At 43.8% G+C, this 23191-nt stretch overlaps 1 protein-coding gene across 14 annotated transcripts in view; it reads right to left on the bottom strand.

Moving 5' to 3' along the window:
• TANC1 (tetratricopeptide repeat, ankyrin repeat and coiled-coil containing 1) overlaps window positions 1-23191 on the bottom strand; it is a 217317-nt gene that overhangs the window by 42448 nt on the left and 151678 nt on the right. For 9 of the 14 annotated variants that reach the window (XM_019727214.2, XM_074336821.1, XM_019727215.2 and 6 more), the window contains 7 exons: window positions 18813-19076; window positions 12967-13089; window positions 11882-12163; window positions 10930-11087; window positions 8437-8668; window positions 7082-7248; window positions 4759-5366 (listed from right to left, as the gene is read on the bottom strand). In XM_019727214.2, coding sequence (XP_019582773.2) covers window positions 4759-5366; window positions 7082-7248; window positions 8437-8668; window positions 10930-11087; window positions 11882-12163; window positions 12967-13089; window positions 18813-19076 — 1834 coding nt within the window. The remainder of the gene's footprint in view (window positions 1-4758; window positions 5367-7081; window positions 7249-8436; window positions 8669-10929; window positions 11088-11881; window positions 12164-12966; window positions 13090-18812; window positions 19077-23191) is intronic. The other 5 variants (XM_074336797.1, XM_074336800.1, XM_074336833.1 and 2 more) reach the window with 3 other exon arrangements.

Here is a 23191-nt window from a genome sequence, read left to right as displayed (position 1 = left end):
CATTTCAGGATGTACTATATGCCACATGCAGAAATTTAACTGAATATTTCATTTACCTGCACATACCTGTGAACCACTAAGTATTCTGATTCCCAATTTGTTTATGTGACGAAACAGAGGCCTGGACAGGTAAGTTCATTTGCCCCAGATCAAACGGCTGGTAAATGACTGAGCAGAGATTTGAACTGAGCAGTCTACCCAATGTGAGAGCCCATGCTTCTAATCAGCAAACCCGGATAATTCATTCATTCGTTCATTAACATCCCCTTTATAACCAGCACCAGGCTCAATACTGGGGATTCTGTGGGGAACAATGGAAGGTACTTCCCTTGAGGAGCTCTCAGCGACAAGAGGAGAGGCACGTCAACCCGATGAAATGCAGCTCGAGTGGTGCTATGACCCGATGCAGAGACAACAGAGAGACGGCACACTGCCCCCCCCACCCCGTAGCCCCCATTCCCTTGCCATTTCCGATTTCTCCTTCTCTAGAGACTGTGCTTCCCCATACTGTCTCCGTGTTTCCAACAACGTCCTAATCACCTGTGTTAAAAACAGACAAAGCCCCAAACCTCTCCACCCTTCCACCAAACATCTAGGATGTTGGCTCTCTCCTCCTTCACTCCTCACAAACGAAAGGAAGGCGTCTCCTGAGGACCCGGGACCCACTTCATGAACTGAAGAGCCAACGGCTTCCTCTTAGTCCTCATCTTCTATCACCTCTCTGTGGAGCTTATACCCCTAACCTCCTTCCCTGAAATCCTTCTCCAAGTCCCCACACTCCAGCGCACCCTTCCTCTAACTACACTTCCTCACCAAGTCCTACCACCAGCTCTCCACCAATGATACCAAATCTTCAACTCCAACTTCTCCTCCAACCTCGGTCCCCACCCGCCATCAGTACCTGTCCACCCGGGGGTTCCACCAACCCACAAGCTCAAAGTGCAGAAAACGAAAGCTAGTCCTGTTCTGCAAAACCCACCCCACACCTTTGGCTTTTCTTACCCTTCCTAAGAGCAAGGCCCCTCCTCGCTTCTGAGGCTTAACACCTTGAGACGGCACCTTCTTCTTGACTCTGCCCACGAGGCCAGCCACACCTGTCTATCTCATGTCAGCAAGGCCTGTCTCCTCCACCACCCTGCATCCCACAGCATGACTCGGCAAGCACTCGCTTCTGTTTGTCACAGTGGTCCTCAGGCTCTACCCCTGCTATGCTCCTGTCCACACAGATGATCTGCACTCCAGAACCTTCAAAGCATTTGACTGCTAAAATGCCACGCTCCCTAGGCAGTCCTTCTGTCAGCTCTTTCCGCAACTCCGTTCCAAGACAAAAGCTCCAGCCAAACTAGATTTGTTGCTGCCAGAACACGGCCCGATCATTCTGATGCGATGCCTTACAGCTCCTCCTGCCTGCAGCAGCCTCATTCTACCTATCGGCATCCCACCCACTCATTCCTCAAGTCAGTGACATGCGGAAAGCAAAGTAGGTCAGAGACTGTTCTAGATTAAGAGTCCTTGGGCCACCCTAATGAACTGATGGATCCAGGAAATCATCATTAATGGCTCTGAGAGACATTAAGATGTTAAGTGCCTCTACCGTCGCTACCACCTATTAAGTATCTTTGTAAAAAAAAAAAAAAAAAAAGTTTAAATAAAATTAAATCTCATGCAGCCTCTAGATTTAACTACCAATTTATAGACAATAGAGGTGATAAGCACATTAAAAACCACGAAAACACAATCAGCAAAATTCAGATTAAGGGAAACTAACAGGACAAACTACCCAGTTGTTCTTTTTAAACAAATGCAAGGAAAAAACAAAAGAGAAGAGGAATCTGTAGATTTTTAAAAAGAGACAAAATAGAATTCATTTTGTGGACCTCATCTGGATCCTGATTCAACTATACTAAAAAAAAAAAAATAAAAAAAAAGAAAGTAGAGAAATATGAGCAGAGTTAAATGTGTAATAATATCAATGAATTAGTGTTAATATTTTAGGTGTTGTAATGGTATTGTAGTTCAGTATGAAAATGTCTCTTTTTTTGAGGTGCATAATCAATTATTTAGGGTAAAATATTGTGAAGTCTGTAATTTACTTCAGCAGACATAACAGATGGAGCAAATATTGCAAAATATGAATCAAGTTTAAGTTTAGCTGACGTGAATGAAGGCTCCAAGCAACTTTATGCTTTAACTTTATAATTCTGTTCCTGGATTCTAACCTAAGAAATAATCAAAAACAGGAAGGAAAGAAGGAAGGTAGGAAGAGAAAGAAGGGTAGAAGCAGACCCCCATAAATACTTCTCTCGTGTAACAGCCATTGTCACACAGCAAGGAGACAGATACTCTTCTTACAGATAAGGAGACTAAGTCTTGGAAAATTAATTTGTCAAAGAATTACACAAGGTACTACTGGAAACAGGATTTTAATCCAGAGCTCCCTCAAACTCTACTGCTTCCTTGCAAGGTACCAAGGTATTCACGGTAGGTTTTTATGTTTATAAGAAACTCAGAAACAGCATAAAGGCCCCACAATGAGGGTTTGGTGAAGGACGTTATCATTTGCTTCCTAGGAGGTTTGCTCAGCCAAGAAAAATGACACTTTACTAAGACTTTAAAACAGCTTGCTAAAATGTCTATGAAGTGGTAAGCAAAACAAGCAGAACGGGCATTTTAACACAGGAAATACAGGAAAGATAATTTGGAGAATGTTTAAAATGCATGGAAAGGGACAGAAATAAAAAGTGAAGTGTCATTGTCTCTGAGTGTTGGGTTCTTTTTCTTCTTCTTCTCTATATCGGGGCAACATTACAACCATTTGGGGTGGGATGAGAAATGCTACCCATCATTGAAGGTCCAACCCAAATATTACCATGCATGTGACACGTTTTCCAGAAATGGGCTCCCCCTGCAGAAGCCTGTCTTTCTTTCCTGAAGACCCATGTGCAGTGTGTCTCCCTTCTAACTCTATCACTGCCTGCGTCACCCACCGTCCTGTGTGGGAAGCCCTTGAGAACTGGGACCTGGACCCAGGAATCTCTGTTCTTGCACAGTACCCTGCACATAGTCGGTCTGCAGAAACTTTGGCTGAACTAAATCCAGTAGCTTCCTTCCAACATCGTCCTATATATTGTCTGCCTGCTGAATGAAGTTCAAGAACTATAGGGGTCTTGAGCACTTGCACAGTCCTGAGAAGTAACAACTGCTTTGCACCCCGGGTGCCTCTCTTGCCCCAGCCTAGTCCTGGCTTTGCCCCTGGTAAGTTCCCTCGCTTGCTTAGAGGAACACATCAGCACTCAGGAGTCTGCGATCGTGGGTAACAACCCATTAGTCACCCCACTCTCAGCGGTGGCCCAGGCTGCATCACCTCAGTGCCACACGCCACCCAAACTGGAGCACAGCTGAACTGTGATACAGTCCAACTCCTTCTGCCTCAAACCACAGTAACAAGTCTACACCCGCTGCTTAAGTCTTTTAACTTGTGTTTATGTCTCTACAAATTCAATGACAGTCTTCCCAGAAAATGATCTGACTTTTCCTAGAAATAACCTGACTTGGCTAAATAGGTCACGACACACGGTTTACCTAGTGATAATGGTCTCGGTCAATAATCTGGTTATTTTGCCCCAAACCAGGTTCAAAAGATAAATTTTAAGCCCAGCGTCACCTAAAACAACAACACTATCCACAACATGAAACAGCAGCTAGACCTGTTAGGTCATCATTGCCAATATTTGTGGAGAGGAAGGTGGTGTGAAGCTCCTAAGTTCTTATTCATTTCTGGACCCCAGCATATGTTCAATTGCCCAGAATGCCCAGTCCAGCCCAAAGAGGACAGTTTAGCAGCCTACCAGACCAGTTACAAGAGTCAGGAGCAACTGTGACTCACAGAGAACGGAGGCTGTTCAAGACAGCAAAGATGCAGGTCACGGCCACAACCACAGCCAGACAGATGTGATGGACATGAGCACACTCTAATCTGGAAGCACCCATACCCTCAAATCTCCCGGCCGCTCACGCTGCCTAGCACCAGGCCACACGACAGGCAGACACGCCCCTTATCCCTGGGGCAGTGAAGAGAATGGCATCCTAGCCTGACCTGCTGCAAATCCTCAGTGGAACCTTTGACTCCCTGGATGCAGCTGCCTCACTACCATCTCATAAATGGGGCACCTGAACCTCCATCCTCCTGACCCCGTATTCCAGTCTGTTACAATGAGCTGAACCACAAATACAAAACACGGCAGCCAGACGTGATCACTGTGCTTCCCTCTGGGCCTGCAGACACATATGATCCTCGGGACAAGATGCTACATGCCCACGAGGTGGTGGGGAAGTGGTGGCACTGGGAGGCCAAGACAGTCCACAGACCCCCATGGTAAAAAAAAAACAAAAAACTGGGCTGAGAACAGCCTCTAGAAAAGCCCGCTATTCCCTGGAGCTGATATCACAGTTTCCCACCTCAGTGTGACACCTGTGACAGGGGATGGGGCCTAGAAAAGAATAGATGGCAAAGAAATGGCACTCAGGCATTGTCTAGCTTCTTTTTCATCCAAATGTACTGTGGAGTCCTAAAAGTCTAGCTTTTGTTCAGTAGCAGGGAGAAGTTTCCATTGCCCCTCCTGAATTATTCATTCTGTGTTGCCTTTCCATTAAAAAAAAAAAAAAAAAAAGGAAAAAACGTGAATTGTGTTTGAAATTCCTTCCTCAATTGCACATTAGACTCCCTGCAAAGAGCTGACAGAAAGCAGCCTGTCATACCTGGGCTCACATAGGAAGGCTGTGTTTTCACCATCTGCTCTCCAAACAAGCCACTCCCTGAAGGACGGGTGGCAGAACATGCGGGTTTTGTCTCGCCTCTTAATGAGGAAGCAGGAGAGGGCATCCATCCTCTGCTGAAAGTCTTCCCATCCCTGCTCCCCGTGTATGTGTCCAGCATTAATAGCCTGGAAAATCTGCTCGTCTGTCATGGGGTGGAGGGAGGCGAGGGCCACGTTTAAAATCGGAAGTGCCCTGTCGAAGGCGGACTGGGTCATGAACTTCATGTTGCACAGCAGCAGATAGAGCTCAGACAGAGACACAGGCACCACCTTGTAGCTGGCACTTTTGATGACCAAGTGTCCCCTCTGGAAGAGGTCCAAAGTGAGCTTGAGGTACAGGTAGGAGCCGAGGCTTCGCAGGACCAGGTGGCTGCTCACTTTCCCAATGAGGGCGGCGTCGGCCTTGCCGTTCAGGGAGATGTTGCTGAGGATGTCCTGGCTGCTGCGGACCCTGTGCTGGACGTAAGCATGCAGGTCGCTGTGGATGTCTTTGTTGTCGGGAAAGTCATCTAAGGAAAGCTTGATGAATGGCAGCGCACTCACGATTTCCTGCAGAAACACAAAACCCCCCGTGTCACTCCACTGAGATTTCTTTTTCTGTCCTTTTTTTTTTTCATGTCAGCTGCATTCTGAACCAGATTCACTAGTTTTCTTTCAAGGAGGATTTTTGTGGATTACAGAGACTCATTGTTTTGTATTAAACCCTGTAATAGGATAAGATGAAGATAAAAAGCTTATGTGAAAGAAATCCTGATGCGAGATCGCATAAGGCTTTCCCGAGGCCCTGATCCAAGGACTCAGAGCCAAGAGTGATGGAAGAGCCTCTGCAGACAATGCCACCTGGCCATACTTGTAAAGGGGCAGTGAGATCGCGAGGTGACCTGATACCCATAATCCTTACATTGTGCAACTGGTTATATAACGAGGACAAACACAAACCAACACTGTACATCTAAGAACACAGCCAGATGCCGAGATAAGAGGCATCCCTCTTAGTGTATCAGATACTGCGGCTGGTAACCAAACCAGGAAACCTGAAACTGCCCCCAGGCTGTGCCCAGTGACAGCCTGCTGTCACAAAACTGGGAACTCCAGCATAGCCCGTGATCATTTTTGTAAGTTGCTCTTCTTTGGTAAACTTTTAAATTGAAGGATAATATACATACAGATGTGCGTAAATCATAACCGTACAGTGTCATTAATTTTCACAAAGTCAAATACACCAACTAGACAGAGCATCACCCGCGGGTGGAAGTCCTCCGTCCCTTCCCACAGACACGCACCACCCTGACAACTAACAGCAGAGATGAATTTCGCGTTTCCTTTAAACTTCCCACTATCATGAGTATATGTCCTCATTAAATGCAATAATTGTAGGAGACAGGCTGAATACAATTACTCTCATTTTACAGGGATGCTAACTGAACCTCTGAAAACTTACTCTGCTACTACTCTTGTCCTGTGCTCTATCTATCGACTGCCAGATTCTGTTTACTGTGTGAAAAATGACAGAAAGGGTCTGAATCAAATACCCATTAAAAACAAACATCAAGTTGACTGAGGTCTAATGCCATTTTTAATGAGAAAAGAATGAACCCAAATGCTATTTTTAAATAAAGATCATCATAAAAGGGCAAAAATCAAAATCTAACGTCTAATGTTTTTACTGAAAATGGACAGGGACAGAAGGGAGGAGTCGATTGTTAAGACACAATTTTAAGGTTCAAACGAAGGGAAAGATGAAAAAAGAATTTTTTAAAAATCACTCTTCACCTTGCTGCATGTGTTACCTCAGGTTTAAGTTTTATGAAAAAATAGACCTTCCTTCAAACTAGACCTCAAACATCTCTCTCTTTCATCCCTCCCTTTTCCATTCATTAAAAAAAAAAAAAGTCCCATTACAAACCGATTCAAATAACTACTAGGAGGAATAACTTTCAACTCCAGTAGAATTGTTAGCCAGATCCTCAAACAGCTCCCTCGAACTGAATGATGGAAAACCAGGACTGGACACTTCCATTTTAGAAGCACAAGTACAGTTCAATGCTAATAGGAAACTTACCTGACATTTTGATAAATGTGCCTTGCGGGGTAAAAAGGTCCGAGTTTAGCTCATTTGGGGCTCTCTGCACTAAAATTTCCAAGTCCAAATATAGTTTTCAATTGAGCAGCTAAACGGTTTACAACAGTTTAAATTGTTGGTACTAATCAATGTAAAATTTAAGTACAGAGATGTGGAAAGAGATTTGAAAATTCTTTTTTACCTGAAAATTTGCTCTTACAGTCACAATCAACTTCAACCAGGCAGGAAATTTAGAGATAATTTTGGTAATAAATGAAGAAAGCGTATCTCCATAATCAGGTTTATGAAACTCAGCTTCATTTAAGCCATCTATCAAAATAATGTATTCTTCTTCAGGAATTTTCTGCTCTGAAGGATAAAATGTTTTTTTAATTAAGAAATTATATATTTGTATAAGATGGCACCACCCAGTGTATTTTAATGCATAGTTTAAAATGTTAGGAAAAACGAAAAAGGTTTACATATAGAAGAAATGGTTTACACAGAAGCATATTTTCTATTAAATTTATCATAAAAACTGGAGCACAGAACCAAAAGAACACCAATTCTCATGAAACAGTTTTCAGAAACATATTGCATTACATACACTTAGCAGAATCTCACCCATGTATGATACTATTTAGCTCTTCATAAACTGTCACTGGGGTGAGTACAGCAAACATAACATACAGAGAGGAAATCGGGTAAAAACTCCAGTCCCCCCGCCCCGCTCCCCAGTAGAACACCCTCAATGGATTTCTGGGAAGGAAAACTGACCCCCAAAGGATGACATACCCAGCCCAGGGAACAGAGCCAGCTGGGGGGGTGACAGCTCTGCTTTATAGACTGTTAGAACAGAGCTCACTCCCACAAGGCTGAATCTAGTTTTCTATTAGCACCAACTTTCTGCCCAGGAGAAATGATGACATTTATTTCTATTACCTCTCTCCAGCACCTTTTGGCAGAAGTGCTATGAAGGCAGGTAAACTAGCTCAAAAGGTGAGGAGCAAGGAGGAACAACCAAAGGGCCCATAAAAGCACGAATGGCCCCCTCCCCCCCCACCCACCTTTTAGAATATTCAAGGGCAACAAAATCAAACGGACACTTCCAGAAATGGCTTTAGGTTCAACTCAACTGAGCAGAGGGCCTGAAAAAACATGCTGACAAGTTCCCTAAACAGTCAACTTAGTCCCCGGCTATGCAGGAGGCAAAAATATACAGGCAACAGTTTCTAGGGCATAAGTCATCTATCCTACAGTTACAAATTAGCTACCTTGGAAATGTTCAACTGTGGAGTTAATTCTTATTAGAGATGTTGCATTTAAAATTACACCACTTGGTGGTGGGGGGTGGGGTGGGGGTGGGGGGTTCCTCGGGAGACGATTCTGAGGAAGCTGACCAAGAAGTACACTGATTCACCCACATCCTCACATCCTCTCCCTGTGCCCACCTCACTCCCACTCCAGGACCAAGCTGCCCCACTTCTTCTGAGGACCGCCCTGGGGACTCTGAGTTACTAATGAGAGAGGGGGCTCTGGGTGGCTGCTGGGAGGTACCGTTTCTCAGGTTTGTGAGCGGTTCCAGCACTCCCCTCTTGAAGGCGGCCACCGGGTCCTGCACACAGGACCTGAGGCTCAGCATGCTCTGTAGCTGGGGCTCCTTTATCAGCAGGTCTCGGTAGGCGGCCAGCTGGTGGGACCGGCAGAGCAGAGCCGCGATGCTGTGCACGAACTCGGGCACCAGGCACGTGTACGTGTTATCGGCCTGGCAGTAGTGGTAGGCCACGACCTACGGGGAAAGCAGACCGTCAGCATCACCTCACCCTCTTTCCCACAGCTCCTTCCAGGCTCTCAAACAGGGACGTAATTCTCCCATTTGCTGACATCACAAAGTATGTTGCTTCTATTCCCCAAGACCGAGACATGATTTAGCTTAACTGATGCAGCTATTCCTTCATTCATTCACGTGGTTTGCCAAGTTCTAGGCAGACTTTTCATGGCAGCCACAAATGCGTCTTGATTAGCACTGAGATGAGCACAAGTTACTCTGTACTGAATATAGATGAATACAAGTCATTCATGAAACCCAAAGCCTACGCTGGCTTGAAGCAATTCCGAACAATCCCAATGTTCTCAACATCCAAAAGTGCCATATTCACTGTGTTACTGTTTGTGAACACAGCAGCATCTCCTTTGGAAACTCATCTGCTGCTCCCAAAAAGCAGATACTATAGTCGGTGGCTATAAAGGCCAGGTTGTAAAATCACAACTGCTTCTTGGCCCTGGCAGGAGGGAGGGGCAGGGCAGCCTGGCTCAAGCCCTCCATCCCCAAGCAGCACCATGGAGAAGTTCAACTGTGACATCGTTTGAAGAATCAAAATCAGAAATTACAAGATTTCTGCCTATTGTGTGAAAGAGCACAGAAGAGAAGAGAGGTTCATGCCTAAGCCCTGAGAGGGTGACGAGTGTTCCCTTTCTTGGCATAGATATGAAGTGGCACCAGGTGATGTGTTAGAGACCCACCAGGAAAGGGCCAGATGCGGAACTCGCTTGGGAGTGAGAGGTACACGGCAAATCAATGAAAAACCCGATACTCTCCCAAATGAGTATGAACTGAGGAATATAGGTATGAGGTAGGAAGGTGAAAAAGGTCAAAACCGTTTCTGTCAAGGGCTTTGTTTTTCAGATGCGTCTGAGTCCCCGCTGTCCCCTTCAGCTCTACAACCCCCACGTACGTAGGCCAAGAACTATGAACTACCTTCACAGCAGAGGGTGGCAGGCACACAGGTTAAATGCCTTGCCAGGGTGACACAGATCATCGATGAAAGATCTGCGAAGCAAGTGGTAAGAGTAGACGTGGCCAATTTGGATCCTCCACATGCCTTCTGTTTTGGATCAAATGTATCAACACTCAGAGGAAAGCTGACGGCTCTTCCACTCTCAGCTGAACAGAGATTAGCAGCAACACCTGAGGACCCATGAGTCTGTACGAACCACCACCGAGACAGCCTGTACCACAGCCCATCTAGCACGAAGTCTGGCAATTCAATGGTTCATCATGAAATCAACTCAGAACCAAACAGCATTTTTTCTAAATAAAGTGAATTTTATATGCTATAAGAATAAGTATAGTTTTATAATGTGCTTGCTTCAGTTGTGCATGTGATCACGTGTGTGTGAACACCAGATCGCTAGTATAATTCTTATTGCAGGTCACAAAGTGGTGTGAAAAATCACGGTAGCGGGGTGGCTTTTAAGTCTGCACTAATCCCTCACTCCAGATTGCTCATGCATGAACAAAGGACGATTGGGGCTGTCAGTTCCACGGAAGCAGAAGTGAGGAGTAGGGATCTAGGGCGGAGACACATTCGTTCAGTCCCCCTGCACCCAACTGACCTCTGGGGAGGTTTCCTCACTAGACGCCCCTCCCCTCATTGCTGCCCACCTCTGGTGGTTTTCCAGCTCTACCTACTCACACCACTGCTGCTGGGGAAACCCAAGCAATTCACCAGAAGCCAGACGCCACAGATTTAATGCAGGAGGGTGGCTTACGAACCTGTGATGGATGTTGAGCAGATGGAAAATTTCAGAAAGACCTTGATGGCCATGACTTTCGGGAGGGAAAGTCAGCCAAGTCTCCTTTACAACATCACAAGAAACCTCAGACAGAAAGACGCTGAGAGCCCAGGGCCCCAGGCAACGGAGCGCAGATGGAGGTGCCCAGGTCAGGGTAAAGGCTCCCAATCTCCTGCGCTCATACCAAACGTAAGGACGGATTTGTGGGGAGTGCAGTCATGCCTCCTGCTGCTTGAGGAATTCTGTCACTCCATTTTTTAAGACTAATAAAAGCCCAAGGCCAGTGTATTAAGACATCTCTTTTCATTAATACCTTTCACTTACAGTACTCCATCACAATTTTATCCAAAGCTACACTTTTGAATGAAGTCATAGCTGTCTCTGTTTTAAGATCCATTTTATAATTCATTTCTCAGAAGCCAAACTAGCAAATCAATCCCTCTCTCTCAGCCTCTCGTAGCACAGGGAGGTTACCTTAGAAGCGAGGTATTTCACTGCATCCTCTTTTGGTCTCTGGTTCTCAGGAGTCTCAGACCCAGACCCAGGAGGGGTTTTAGCCACATTGGTACCATTTGTAGACGAACTTGGTGAAAGCAATGCAGTGAAAGGGAGATCCGAGGAGGAATCTGAAGCTGCAGAGAAAAGAGACCGATGCCATGATTTCCAACATCAGAAAAGGGGTACGGTGGGATACTGAATGTATTTCTCGATTAGACCTGGAGAGCACTTTAACAGGTAACGAGTGAACGTGGCACCAAATGTAAAGCTCCAAATGAGAACACCAGTGCCCTCTCAGCCCTGTCTTCCATCCACCCAGTTGCCCTCCCTGGAGAACTGCTATTTCTCATTTCCTTTATTAAATTCTTTTTTTTTTTTTTAAGTCTTGCATAGCTCACTTGTTCCCAGTTAACTATGTTAGAGACACTTATTTTAATGTGTTATTGCACATAAACTAAGCCATGATAATAAAATCTTAGGCTTACTCCATCGCATTTCTAAGTTACTTTTTATACTTTTGGTAAAACCAGTATAGACAATAATGGCTGCAGAGAACAGAGGACAAAAGAATTCTGCACAGCTCCTGGTGGGCTTGTTCTGCCAGGAGCCTACTCCCCTTGGTCTTAGAACCAAAAATTCCCCAGGGCACCTGATCAGGCCTCCCTGCCTCACCTCTGCCCCATGTAAAGAGGGAGACGGGCCTTGCAGTTGGGAGGACACAGAGAAGACTAGTCTCACCCCAGGTTACAGCTACACAGGCTTTAGGATAGATGCAGGCATCCAAATAGTTCTCCAGCATGTGACTGCCAACTTGATGCAGCAGCTGGAACAACTTGAGGAAAACGGGGAATTTATGTCTATCCAAATGGCAATTTCCTCCATCCATCTTATATTAATAAACCAGACAAGTAGTTAAACATGGACATACTTTTAGGTGGTGAGCTGGGGCTGTTGGAAGCTATCTGCCTCATGCGGCTTCCATGGCAGCTCAGTGCCACCAACTTTGAAATGATTGCCGTCTTCCCAAAGCCCACGTTTCCAACAACCACGGCTCCTCTATTTTCTGTCAGTTCTGTGTTCCTCAGGTGTTCTTCTATCTGGTGAAAGAGCCAATCCCTTCCCACGAACACAGAGTCTGTTGTTATGCTTGGTACTTCAAACAACAGGGGTTTCAACAAAATGTCTTGAGGCTTGTAGGGAGCAAATCGCGCTTAGGAAAAAAAAAATCATTATTTTAGAAGAATGTCATAATTTTATACATTGAGAAAACTCAATTTATCATTGCATGTATGTTACTCTTTGTATAGCCTTTAGTTTTACCCCACAAGATATCTGTATTTCCAATCTGATCCTATTAATACTTCTGTAATACCTCATTTATCATGGTCCTGGAAAGTGTCCTAGTAAATTGACTTTCTAGTCCTTTCATGCCTCTAAATTAGTCTCATGACTCAAGGCAGACACACAGGATTAGAGAAAGTGAAGCAAAGGGCCAAACCATGCCTCATCAGTTTATCTGAAACAGTATTTAAGACACATTTCTTCCACGACTGTATGAGTGAAATGGAAATGTGTTTTCCCCTAGAGACAAGGCCCCAGCTCTCGTCTAGGTATCATGGAACTTTGCCCCTTATGGTCAAGTTGTCGCCCACCCAACTGTGCATTTCAAGTGGATGTAGGAGGTGGCCCCTACAGCCCAAGGAACTGAAATAAAGCTGATTCTCTGTTAATGACAAAAAAAATGTAGGGGGTGTTAAATTATGCCTCACTTCAAAATAACATACTGCAGAATTATTTGTCAACCCCAGAAGCAAGTTAATCAGATATTTTAAGGAAGGAGCCCAAAATATTGTTAAGGAGGGGCCCCTAGGACGCCTTACAGATAAACGTTTAGCATACACACCCTTCACATCCTGTTTCAAAAATGATTTAAATGCTGGTTCTCACAGGCTTTCACTGTTTAGTGAATGAGCTCAGCACACCTATTGTCAGAGCAGATACAAGGACAAATACCTTTAACTTCCTGTGCCCTACCTCCGGCCGTATTGTGCCACGGTAATCTAATCGACGTTCGAAGAGGAGCATTTCTCTGCCCATCTAAATAACTCAGATCTTCCAATTTGGTTGAGCTCGTCGCTGTAATATTAAACTGAAGTTTAGTCTCCTCAAAGTTGAGTTAAATAACATACCCAAACTACTATAAATTATAAATTACTAAGCAATTCCATTTAGGCTTTCCACAAAATTTACTTCAAGGTGAGTTTGGTTTTGTTTGCTCGCCCCGGGTTATTTTTCTGGCAATGTTGTTCATCGAAAACTGGCAGAAAGCCAAGTGCTCCTTGTTCTTAAACCAAAGTCATGTTGATGTTGTTGGAAAATTCTCCATTATTCCTGGAAAGAGCTGGACTTCCACATAAATCTTTATGAAGAAATTTGACAACCAAGCGTCGGTAAAGCTCCAGACCTTACTACAAACATGCAGCGTGGTACTAGAGACTTCTCTGCAGCTCCAACGAGCCTTCCACAGTTGCGAGAATTTCAACCTTGCTAAATTAAGTGAGCAGATTCTACATATACAATTCCACAGTGCTTAGAACCCTGAAAGTCAGCTCTGGAGAGTAAAAGCAGCCATGTGGACTTTATTGGAAATAAACATGTTCCTAAGCTTCAAATTTATTTATTTACTTATATAACAGATTATACATGTACATACTGTTTTAAAAATTCTGAAAATAAGTAATCACATTTGCCTCTAATCAAATCAGTACATTTCACGGCATATAGATACCTTTTAAAAAGCATTAAGGGTCTATTCAAATATATACACAAGTTGGATTATAAAAACCACCAATGCAAAATAATTTTATTAATTCTCAGCAAATCTTAGAAGCAAATATACAGTATGTGTTTGTGCCTTTAAAAAAATGAAAAGAAAAATCTCCTCTTAATTACATATACATCCTAGGTCACAATAAATCTAAATAAAATTAACCTAATTTGGTTTGTGGGTAAGTGGCCCAATATAAAGTACTGTTGCTCTTCGACATCTGGTGATCTTCCAGGATCATACAACACAGATGTCATCTAAGGGCAAATAAGGAGGAAGAGGAAGTCACATTCCAAGGGCTGAGGCTTCTCAGGGCTGGAGAAATCATTAGTGGGACCAAGTTTCGAGGGACAGAAGTCAACCTGGGCCATCTGTCTGCTGAAAACCTCCTGGCTCTCACGCAGCATCCAGCCGTGGCCTGCACCATCTGCATGAGGCCTCAGTCCTTTCTTTCCTCACGGTAAGCACCACCCCTCTCTGTCTTCATTCAGTAAGCACCTGGGTAGCTGCATGGCTGGAATCTATGACGGCGTGTTCCCCCTTGTTGCATTTTCCAAGGGGCAATCAACAAGGGGCCCTCTTGCTCACCTCCCCAGTTCACAGAGAAACATCTGATACTGTGACTTTACAACAGCAGACACTTATGCTTCTGTATCCTTTAGGTACATATCCGCTGCCTGTTTTTACGTCACATATATACGCAAGTCTTTCCTGTTAGAAAAATTCAGCTAATTCCTTATGTAGGACTTACAAACAGGCCTAAGTTACGCAAATTCAATAAGCAGCCTCTAGCTTCTCTCCAGGTCCTTCATAACCAGGCCTGTGAAAATTCCCGGAAGGCCAGCAGGTGAAGGCCACAGCCATAACCCCTGCTTCCTAGAATAATGCAGCTTGGAACCCATTTCTAGGCTCCTGCCTGGGACCTGAGCCTCTGACCCAGGCCTCTGCAAATGTCCCTCTCCTCAAAACGCCTCACCATGAATACCCCCACATGTCCGAGGCCGAGGTAGAAAGTACAGCCACAGTGTAACCCATAAGCCAGTTCACTTCAGAGCCAAAATAGCCACGAATGTCTGACCTGCTGCTGCAGCTCTGGAGAACACACAGATCTTGGGAGCCTCAAAAGAGTTTCCTATTTCCATTCTTCTGACCCCTTAAAACACGACATTCAGTTTATAATTTTGTGACAACCAAAAGGATTAAGAGTATGGGACCAGAAAGAGCTAAATGATCCCAACGAAATGATTGCAACAAAGCCCTCCTTTGACATAGATGCAGGAGACGGTGAGGTTTCCAATGCCTGTTTTCAGATTTCCAATCACCACAGCTTCAGCTTCAAAGTAGGCCATCAGTGGCCGTAGCAACTTCACAGCTCTGTCTGATTCTCTATTTTAAACATGATTAAGTTGCATCGAAATGGTCCACAGCTCAGCAGGGCTGCGAGCCACCAGCTGCCAGCTACCTCTGCTTTCTAAGGCGATGTCAAAGCCACAAGAGAAACAATGGAGAGTTGGAGCAGTGAAACTTCAGCTGCCTAGCTTTGCACTCAGGGGTTCCCCATCTCGCAGGGCCGGTGGCTTGGACCCTATTCTGCCTTCTTCTCTCACTTGCCTACAGTAGATTCGTGGGCATTACTAGTACAAGAATCAGACTCACTTCTACTGTTTAACAATAAATGCTTTCAAAATCCTATACATGAGTTAGGGCCAAGAAAAATCAGAGGTAAAGCAATAATTTTATGTTGCAAAAATATTGCTAATATCTCTACCATAAAATTAATTGTACACTTATTGTACACATATATTGAGTCTAACACCTGGGTCAGAAGTACATTGTAATATCATTCTAATATGCAGCAGGATAGTTTTTTCTGGAGGGGGGGGTTAAAGTGGGGGTAGGAGCAGAAGGAGATTCCCCTAAGCTGAGCAAAGAGAAACATCTATTGAAGCATCATGGACTAACCTATCAAAGACAAATGCCATTAAGTCCAGGCGATTACCAGTGAGAGTTTGAATAAAATTGGCTGATCACTGTGTTTGTTGGTTTCCTGGCAAACTAAACACAATGCTCTGTGATTCACTTAGGAAGTATTTCGAAAGGAAAAAAAGTAGGCAAAAATAGTAGGTCCTAATTATCCAACGTCCAGATTATCTAAGAGAGCATTAAGGCCTCTCATTCTGTTTTTAATAAAGGAATAAGGCGCCTGTGCCATACATTTTCATGTGGCATTCAGTAATGACTTGACTGCACCATTCTAAACCAATTCCACTCTAACAAATACCTTTGCAAAGAAAATCTCTGGATAGTGAAACAATCTCCAAACCTAGCCAATTTACTGTTATAATCTTTTACATAAAAATTTCACTGTACTAGTTAACAGCAGGCAGACAACCACAGTTCTTTCTAACAGGCTCAATGACAGTAATAGCTGGCAACTTTAGAGCTTGGTTGCATACCATCATTCGCCCTGAGCGACCAGGTCCTTTGGAACCAGCACCAGAGTGAACAGAGGCCTGGAGTAGTCTTTCTTCACCTGCCAGTCCTTACTCTGCATACACCAAATCAAATCATTTGATGTTTCCAGTCAAATGACAATTTATTTGTATTTACATGGACCTCCACATGCAAATACTTCTGAGAGATTTACATATTACTGTAATCCCTCTAACACTGAGGGTTGCCTACTGACCTCTTTGTAGCCGCTTGCCTTCTAGACAAATAGTGCTGCATGCACTATACAACCTGAATCTTTTATTCTTTTTAGCAATACTTGAAAAATCTTCCCATTCCCTCTTGACTGGCGTTCAGCTTTAGGGGTGTGAGGGTTGGCAATAAAGAGTCTATTAGACTCCTAGCTTATCAACAGATACTATGAGATAATGCACTTTCCTATTTCCTTTCAAAATATGTTTTTAAGTTTATAAAATGTGCAACACGAAAGAAACGCGCAAAACCCATTAGACCAGGCCCACTGCTTAAACCCAGAGGTAAAACCCTCCCATTCCACAGGAGGTCTAACTCAAGTGCATACATAGAAGCTAATGAATGAGCACAGCAGAAATCAGAAAGCCCTGCTCTATAATCACTGCAAACCCCTGGGAAATCTCAGCTCACACCCACTGTCACTTCACATGGCAGGGAACCACATGAAAGAACGTCAAGCAGAAAACATCACTCCAAATGGGGTGCTTTTAACACTGTTGAATTAACTTATTAATGTGTTTCCTAATTTTCAAATAACTTCATGAAATTGAATACAATTTTGTTATTCTGTTGAAGTCAATAAAGCCATCAAGTTCTGGGATAATACAAATGAGCCATTCATTATAACTAGGTAAATCTTGCTTAAAATGCCTTGGGTACAACATATTATGCTGTAGGTAGTGGGATGGTGGTGGGAGGACACAAAAGCTTCTGGAAGAACCATCACTCACTACGTGTAAGTCCTTCTCTCTGGCAGACATACTAAACCCCTCTTCTGGAAGAAGGCCATTTTATTTCCTTTGAAAGTGAATTAGTGTTGTGTCTCAGAACTTTTCCATTAGGGCCACTTATTTATCAGCTGCTTCAGAGTTCCACCATACAAAAACACCCAATGACAACCAGAGTGGCCTGCCCTTTCCCAAAGGAGCAGCATAAAAATCCTTTGATGTAGGAAGAGAGAAGCTGGGTCCATGTACCAGTAGAAGAGAAATTTTAAGCATTATGTTGGTAACAAGGAATGACTGAAGCAAGTTCCTCTTCTAAATTCGAGACAAGGGCACCAAGTTTAGAAACTCAGGACCTAAAAGCAGGCATGACAGCTCAGGTGCAGAGTTCTTTTCCCTCACCCACCCCTTGCTTTTCTGTTCTCCTTGGTTGACAACCACCCACTGACCAGTCCACTAGCAACAGTCACCACGTCTGTCTTTTCTTAGGTCCAGCTGCCCCATCTTGCTGAGGCACGTCTGTGTGGCCTGTTTTCCTTTTCTTGATTGAGATCTTTCATTTCCACTGCTGATGTTTTAAGCTGTGAGAGCCCTTCTAACAGAATTATACAGAAATTGGACCTCCTATTTGTCTGATGGGCCTCAATTACAAAAAATAAGTTTGAAAGTTGGATTATGAAGCAACCTGAGTGCCCATCAATAGACGGTTAGATAAAGATATGGTACGTTTATAGAATTGAATATTGCGTGGCCATAAAAAAGAATGAAATCTTACCATTTGCAACAATATGGATGGATCTAGAGGATATTGTGCTGAGTGAAATAAGTCAGACAGAGAAAGACAAATACCATATGATTTCAGTTATACATGGAATCTAAAGAACCAAAGAAATGAACAAACAAAACAGAAACAGACTCATAGACACAGAGAATAAACTGATGGTTACCAGATGGGAGGGGGATTGGGGGACTGGGGGAAAAGATGAAGAGATTAAGAAGTACAAATTGGTAGTTACAAAACATTCACAGGGATGTAAAGTGAAGCATAGGGAATATAGTCAATAATATTTTAATAACTACGTATGTATAGTGCCAGATGGATATTACTTATCGGGAAGATCACTTCGTAAATTATATAAATGTCTAACTACTATGCCATACACCTGAAACTAATATAAAACAATGCTGAATGTCAGCCATAATTGAAAAGTAAAAATACAATTCTTTGAGTTGATATTAACAAACTCACTCTAAACAACAATTCCTGTTTACCAAGATGTAATAAAAAGTCATGCATTTACTCGGGCTTAACATAACAGAAACAAAGACAGAGTTTTTGGTACTTTCTTCCTTCATATACAAACAGCCATATAAGTCTAAATATTAGATTTAAAGAATTCTAGAGTGGAAGGATCACGTATAGACCATTAAGTGCGGTCTTCTCATGTTTACACACAGGTAAACTGAAGCCTAGAAAAGGTAAGTGCCTGGCCCACAATCACAAAGCTGGCTCGTATCTGGGTTAGATTCCCAAGTGAAGAGAGTGAACACGGGGCACCTCAGACACAGTGAGATAACCCTTCCATGGAGAAGCGTGGCCTTACCTGCAACTGAGTTGGGCCGTGGCATTATTAGTGAGCTGGAGCTCTGAGAATAAGGGACTGGACCATCTCCAACTGAGGCTTCCGCTTTGGGCAGCACGCTCTCCGCTGACCCAGTGGGTTCCTCTTCTGCCACTGGGGAGCAATTATCTGCCCTGCGTTCATGAAGCACTCCCTTCTGCACCCCTAACCTTAGGCTTCCGTCCTTATTCCATTCCAAACTGGAGCCACTCCGGTCATCATTTTCGGATGAACTTGTAATTGTGGCTGAAATGAGAGACCAAAATACTTTGAAGGATGCCAGGCAAAGCTGGGGCTGTTGAGAGTTAAGACACACAGACACAAACACTCTCTCTCTCTCCCTCCCCATGATGAAGGGAACGTTTTCCAGTCCACCCAGATTTTTATCAAAGTATGTTTCATACCATGTATTTTGGTAAATTAGAAGAATGTTACTTATCAGGGGAAATAAACTGCTAAATCATGCTACAGGGGAGGAAAAAACTGTGTTAAGAAGATAATGAAAAAGCTATCTAAAACATAGCTTTTATCTGTAACAGTGTATCTGTATAATTTGGGGACGATGTAGCCTCTTTTTTAAACACAGATGAATTGCTCACAAAAGAATTCATATCTCATTAAATTCCTTTGGACCTTTTAATAATTCTTCCAAATTAACAACATTTCTGTAAGGCGGGGAGGGAAGCACAATGGTTAATGGAGAAAAGATGCAGGAGAAACATCTATAAAAACAAGAATACAATTATAAAGTCAAGCAGAGAACTTAATCTTTAGAATTAAACTTTATACCATCAGGTCAAAAGGATCCAGAGAGGCTGATTTGACTTATTCCTTTAGCAGCGTAGAATGGAAATCCTCTGTGGGAGTAGCACACAGAAAACACACACACACACACACACACACACACACACACACCCGAAGGATGCTTGACTGCAGAATTAAAATTTAACCTCTAAGAAAGAAAACCAGCGCAGAAGAACATGTAGGCAGAAGAGGAAGACTATGATGATGCCAAGTGGGAATATTCACCCCATCCAGCTTCTACAAACAGCCACTTCCAATTTAAAGGCACAGAGCCATATGCGATCCCCTTGCAAGCACAGGTCACCACGGACCCAATACTGGCTTGTGTCCTTGAGAAGAGGGGCCAGCCATGTCCTCTGATCCCTTTGTACTCCCTGCTTGGATCCTAGCAGCCTAGGCCCTTAATTATTAGACTGAAATGGGGGTGCACTGGGTCAGACTGCATCAGAACCCAGCTGCCTGGATTAAGCTGTCTCATCAACAGACCATGAGCAGGCTGGTGAATTAGCTCCAACAGAGTCTGTTATCCAAGATCAAAGTGTCCGAAGGGTTTTGTTTGGTTTATTTTTACAATGCTCTTTAAGGTTTAGAAGTAAAGACAAAACAATTTCTTCGTTGTGACCACAAGGAATTCTGTCACAGCTCTAAAACTGCCTTGGCGTCTGCTGCTCCACTGCCCCTCTTTCTATTTAAAAATCCCTCCTACACACTGAAGTCTCCCTCTTTAGAGTATCTATCATCAGCTGACCTCTTCCTTTTCTGAACAGCACAGCTCCTGGCACATACTAAGGATGCAATCAACATTTGCTTGCTCGGTGAATGAGCAAACGCACAAACTTCTATTCCAGTTATGGTCAGACACTGCATTTTAGCTCATTGGTATTGGTTAGGGATTGTTGGTATCATACCTCTAATCGAAGGGTAAGTTGATTTGGGACAGGCCTGTCACACCGTTTGGGTGTCTGTGATTAGTCCCAGCACCTCCAAGCATTCTATCAAGAGTGTTAACACTCATCTCTCCATCTATTTGGAATCAGTCACAGCCTTCCTTCATTGTGTGTTTTTTTAATACACCACTCACAGGAGCATAAGTATAGCAAGAGTGACTCCTTCCATTCTAAAAATGCTGCTGGTGGCGGTAATAGCAGCAGCTAACACATACGGAAGTTTACCCTGTCAGGGACTGTGCTAAGTGCTTCACAGGAAGACTCTATTAATGAGAATACTGCTTATTAATCATAATTATTAATAGTAACCCTGTTAACAAATTATGATTGTGTCACAATAAGTCCAGTGTTTGGAACTCAGGATGTTTTCCTTGTAGACATGTTGCAATTAGTTAGGTTCCCAGGCTATCTCAATATCTAAGATTACAGGAAAGTTCCAGACTGGGGGTGGGGGTGATTTGTTTGGTTTTATAACTGTGGCTGTTTTATTTGCAGACACATGTCCTTAAGGTGAAACTAAACAGGAAATCAAAGTGGTGTGTTTCCTCAGTTGCTCTCCCTAAGTGCCACACACTTCAGAATCAAACCCACAAGGATCTGAGTCCTCGTTCAGACCTCTAGCAGTGGGAACAGAGACAAGGGACTTCCAACTTCCTGTTACAAGGAACAGCACCGGAAGCAGGACTTCAAGGTCCCAGGACACAGAGGAGGAGAGAAGGGACAGCGTGGTCAGGTCTCCTGGGCTGCAGGGCTGCAGGCCAGTTCTCACAGTACAGCCACAGTGCCCAGGCCTGAGGAGTGGCACCACTCAGGTCCTGGCAGTGAGCGGAAGCAAAGTGGGTGGGGGAGGAAGGCCCCCAGCTGCAGGAACAATAGCTGAGATGGGAAGTCCCAGATGGAGTCGCCATTTCAAAAGCAGGATATTAGAAGTTTATAATATGTTTGTAAGTAGGAAACTCTCCCCCTGCCCTCCTAAGTTCAGCTGGGATACACATTCCACCGTCCACACTCACCAGGGCCCTGAGAGACGGGTAATGAGAAGCTCTGAAGCCAAGGACCCTCCCACAAAGATGCTCCACTAAGATTGCCCCACTTCACATTCTTCCTCCCTGGGATCCAATACCAGACCCACCTATATGGCTGGAAGCCCAGGCAGTGTACTTTCATCTCAGCTCAGGTACAATTAAGCCCTCAGGCAGATTCAGTGGGGCAGGTAAAGGCCCAACGAGTCCAGTTTCCCTGCACGACCTAAGCAGCATAGGAAATAGGGCAGCTCCACAGACTCCCAGAAAGAGAAAGCTGGTTCTTACAACAAACGACAGGCGATTCAAAAATCCTGTTTTCCTTCCAGGCTGACAGAAACCCAAGTTTCTAATTAAGTTAATCCAGTCACCTTCAAGTTAAAACACACACACACACACACACATGCATCTTAACTACAATGGCTTTAAAGAAACCAACCCTAAAAAGTATGTCGTTTGACATTTTCTGGAGACTGGATAATCTTAAAAGTGCCCTAACGACCCAAAAATGCTAACATTTTATTCCTTTAACCAGTATAGATGCCAGTTTTTGTCAATTAAGACTTGTCATCATCATTCATACGGGGCCTCAAACACTCTTCCAACATGTAGGGTTCTGTGAATGAGTTTTATCAGTCCTTAAGTGTTAGCAAGCTATGAGGCTAGGCTGTGCCGCACGATGTAGTGCTGAATTAGGCTTGGTGCTCCTCACTGATTCACATGGGCTACTTCTCACTCTCTGTATAATTTGACGATTCCTTTTAGCCAGGGACAGTGTGTTATCTTCTTGTGCAGTAATAGCACATTTAACCAGACATACTATACTAGCCCACGGTGCTACACTATTTCCGAAGCACTTTCAGAATATGTTAGGACACACACATGACCACCACAACCTCTCTCTCTCTCTCTCTCTCTCTCTCTCTCTCTCTCTCTCTCTCTCTCCCTCCCTCTCTCCCTCCCTCCCTTTCAATGGACTGTCAATACCAGTCCTTTTGATTGCACATGCAGTGGGTTTTAAAACTCTCTCTGCCTTGCAAAGTGTTCAACACGTAAAAGTTACTCTGTAATTATCTGTGGCTAAGAAATATTTTGCAGTTCCTGAAGTCGGCCTTGTTAAAAACAGCAGCCCCTGGGCAGGGGGCTAATTGAGAGAGGGCAGTCATGGGCTCATAGCAGCCAGAAGGCAGCCACCAGTTGGGGGCGGGGGTGTGGGAAGCAGAGAGATCCATCCACTCAGTCACCGAATGTGTTGCTATATAAGACTCTGCAATAAAAATATATTCCTTTTCCTTCCTGATTTTCCTTCACCCCTTCTTTGCCGTTTGAAGGTTCTTTCTATGTTGAATACACACTTAAAATAGAATCAGGGGAAAAAAAATCAGTTTAAGTCCAAGGCCCAATAAGTACTTTGATGGGATCTAAATCAAGTTATAGGTTTAAAAGATCATAAAGAAGAAAATTAAACTGACCACACCATTAGTTCAGAATTGTTTAGGCACTAAGGGCCATTGATAACAAATGTATGCCACATAGATAGAGCAGGATTCTTTCTGATCTGTAGAAAAGAGGTGAAAAATGCAAGGGG

This window comes from Rhinolophus sinicus, linkage group LG01, assembly GCF_036562045.2.
Source record: "Rhinolophus sinicus isolate RSC01 linkage group LG01, ASM3656204v1, whole genome shotgun sequence".
Taxonomy (NCBI): domain Eukaryota; kingdom Metazoa; phylum Chordata; class Mammalia; order Chiroptera; family Rhinolophidae; genus Rhinolophus; species Rhinolophus sinicus.
Note: the sequence above shows the minus strand (reverse complement) of the source record. Positions and strands in the feature narration are given on the sequence as shown.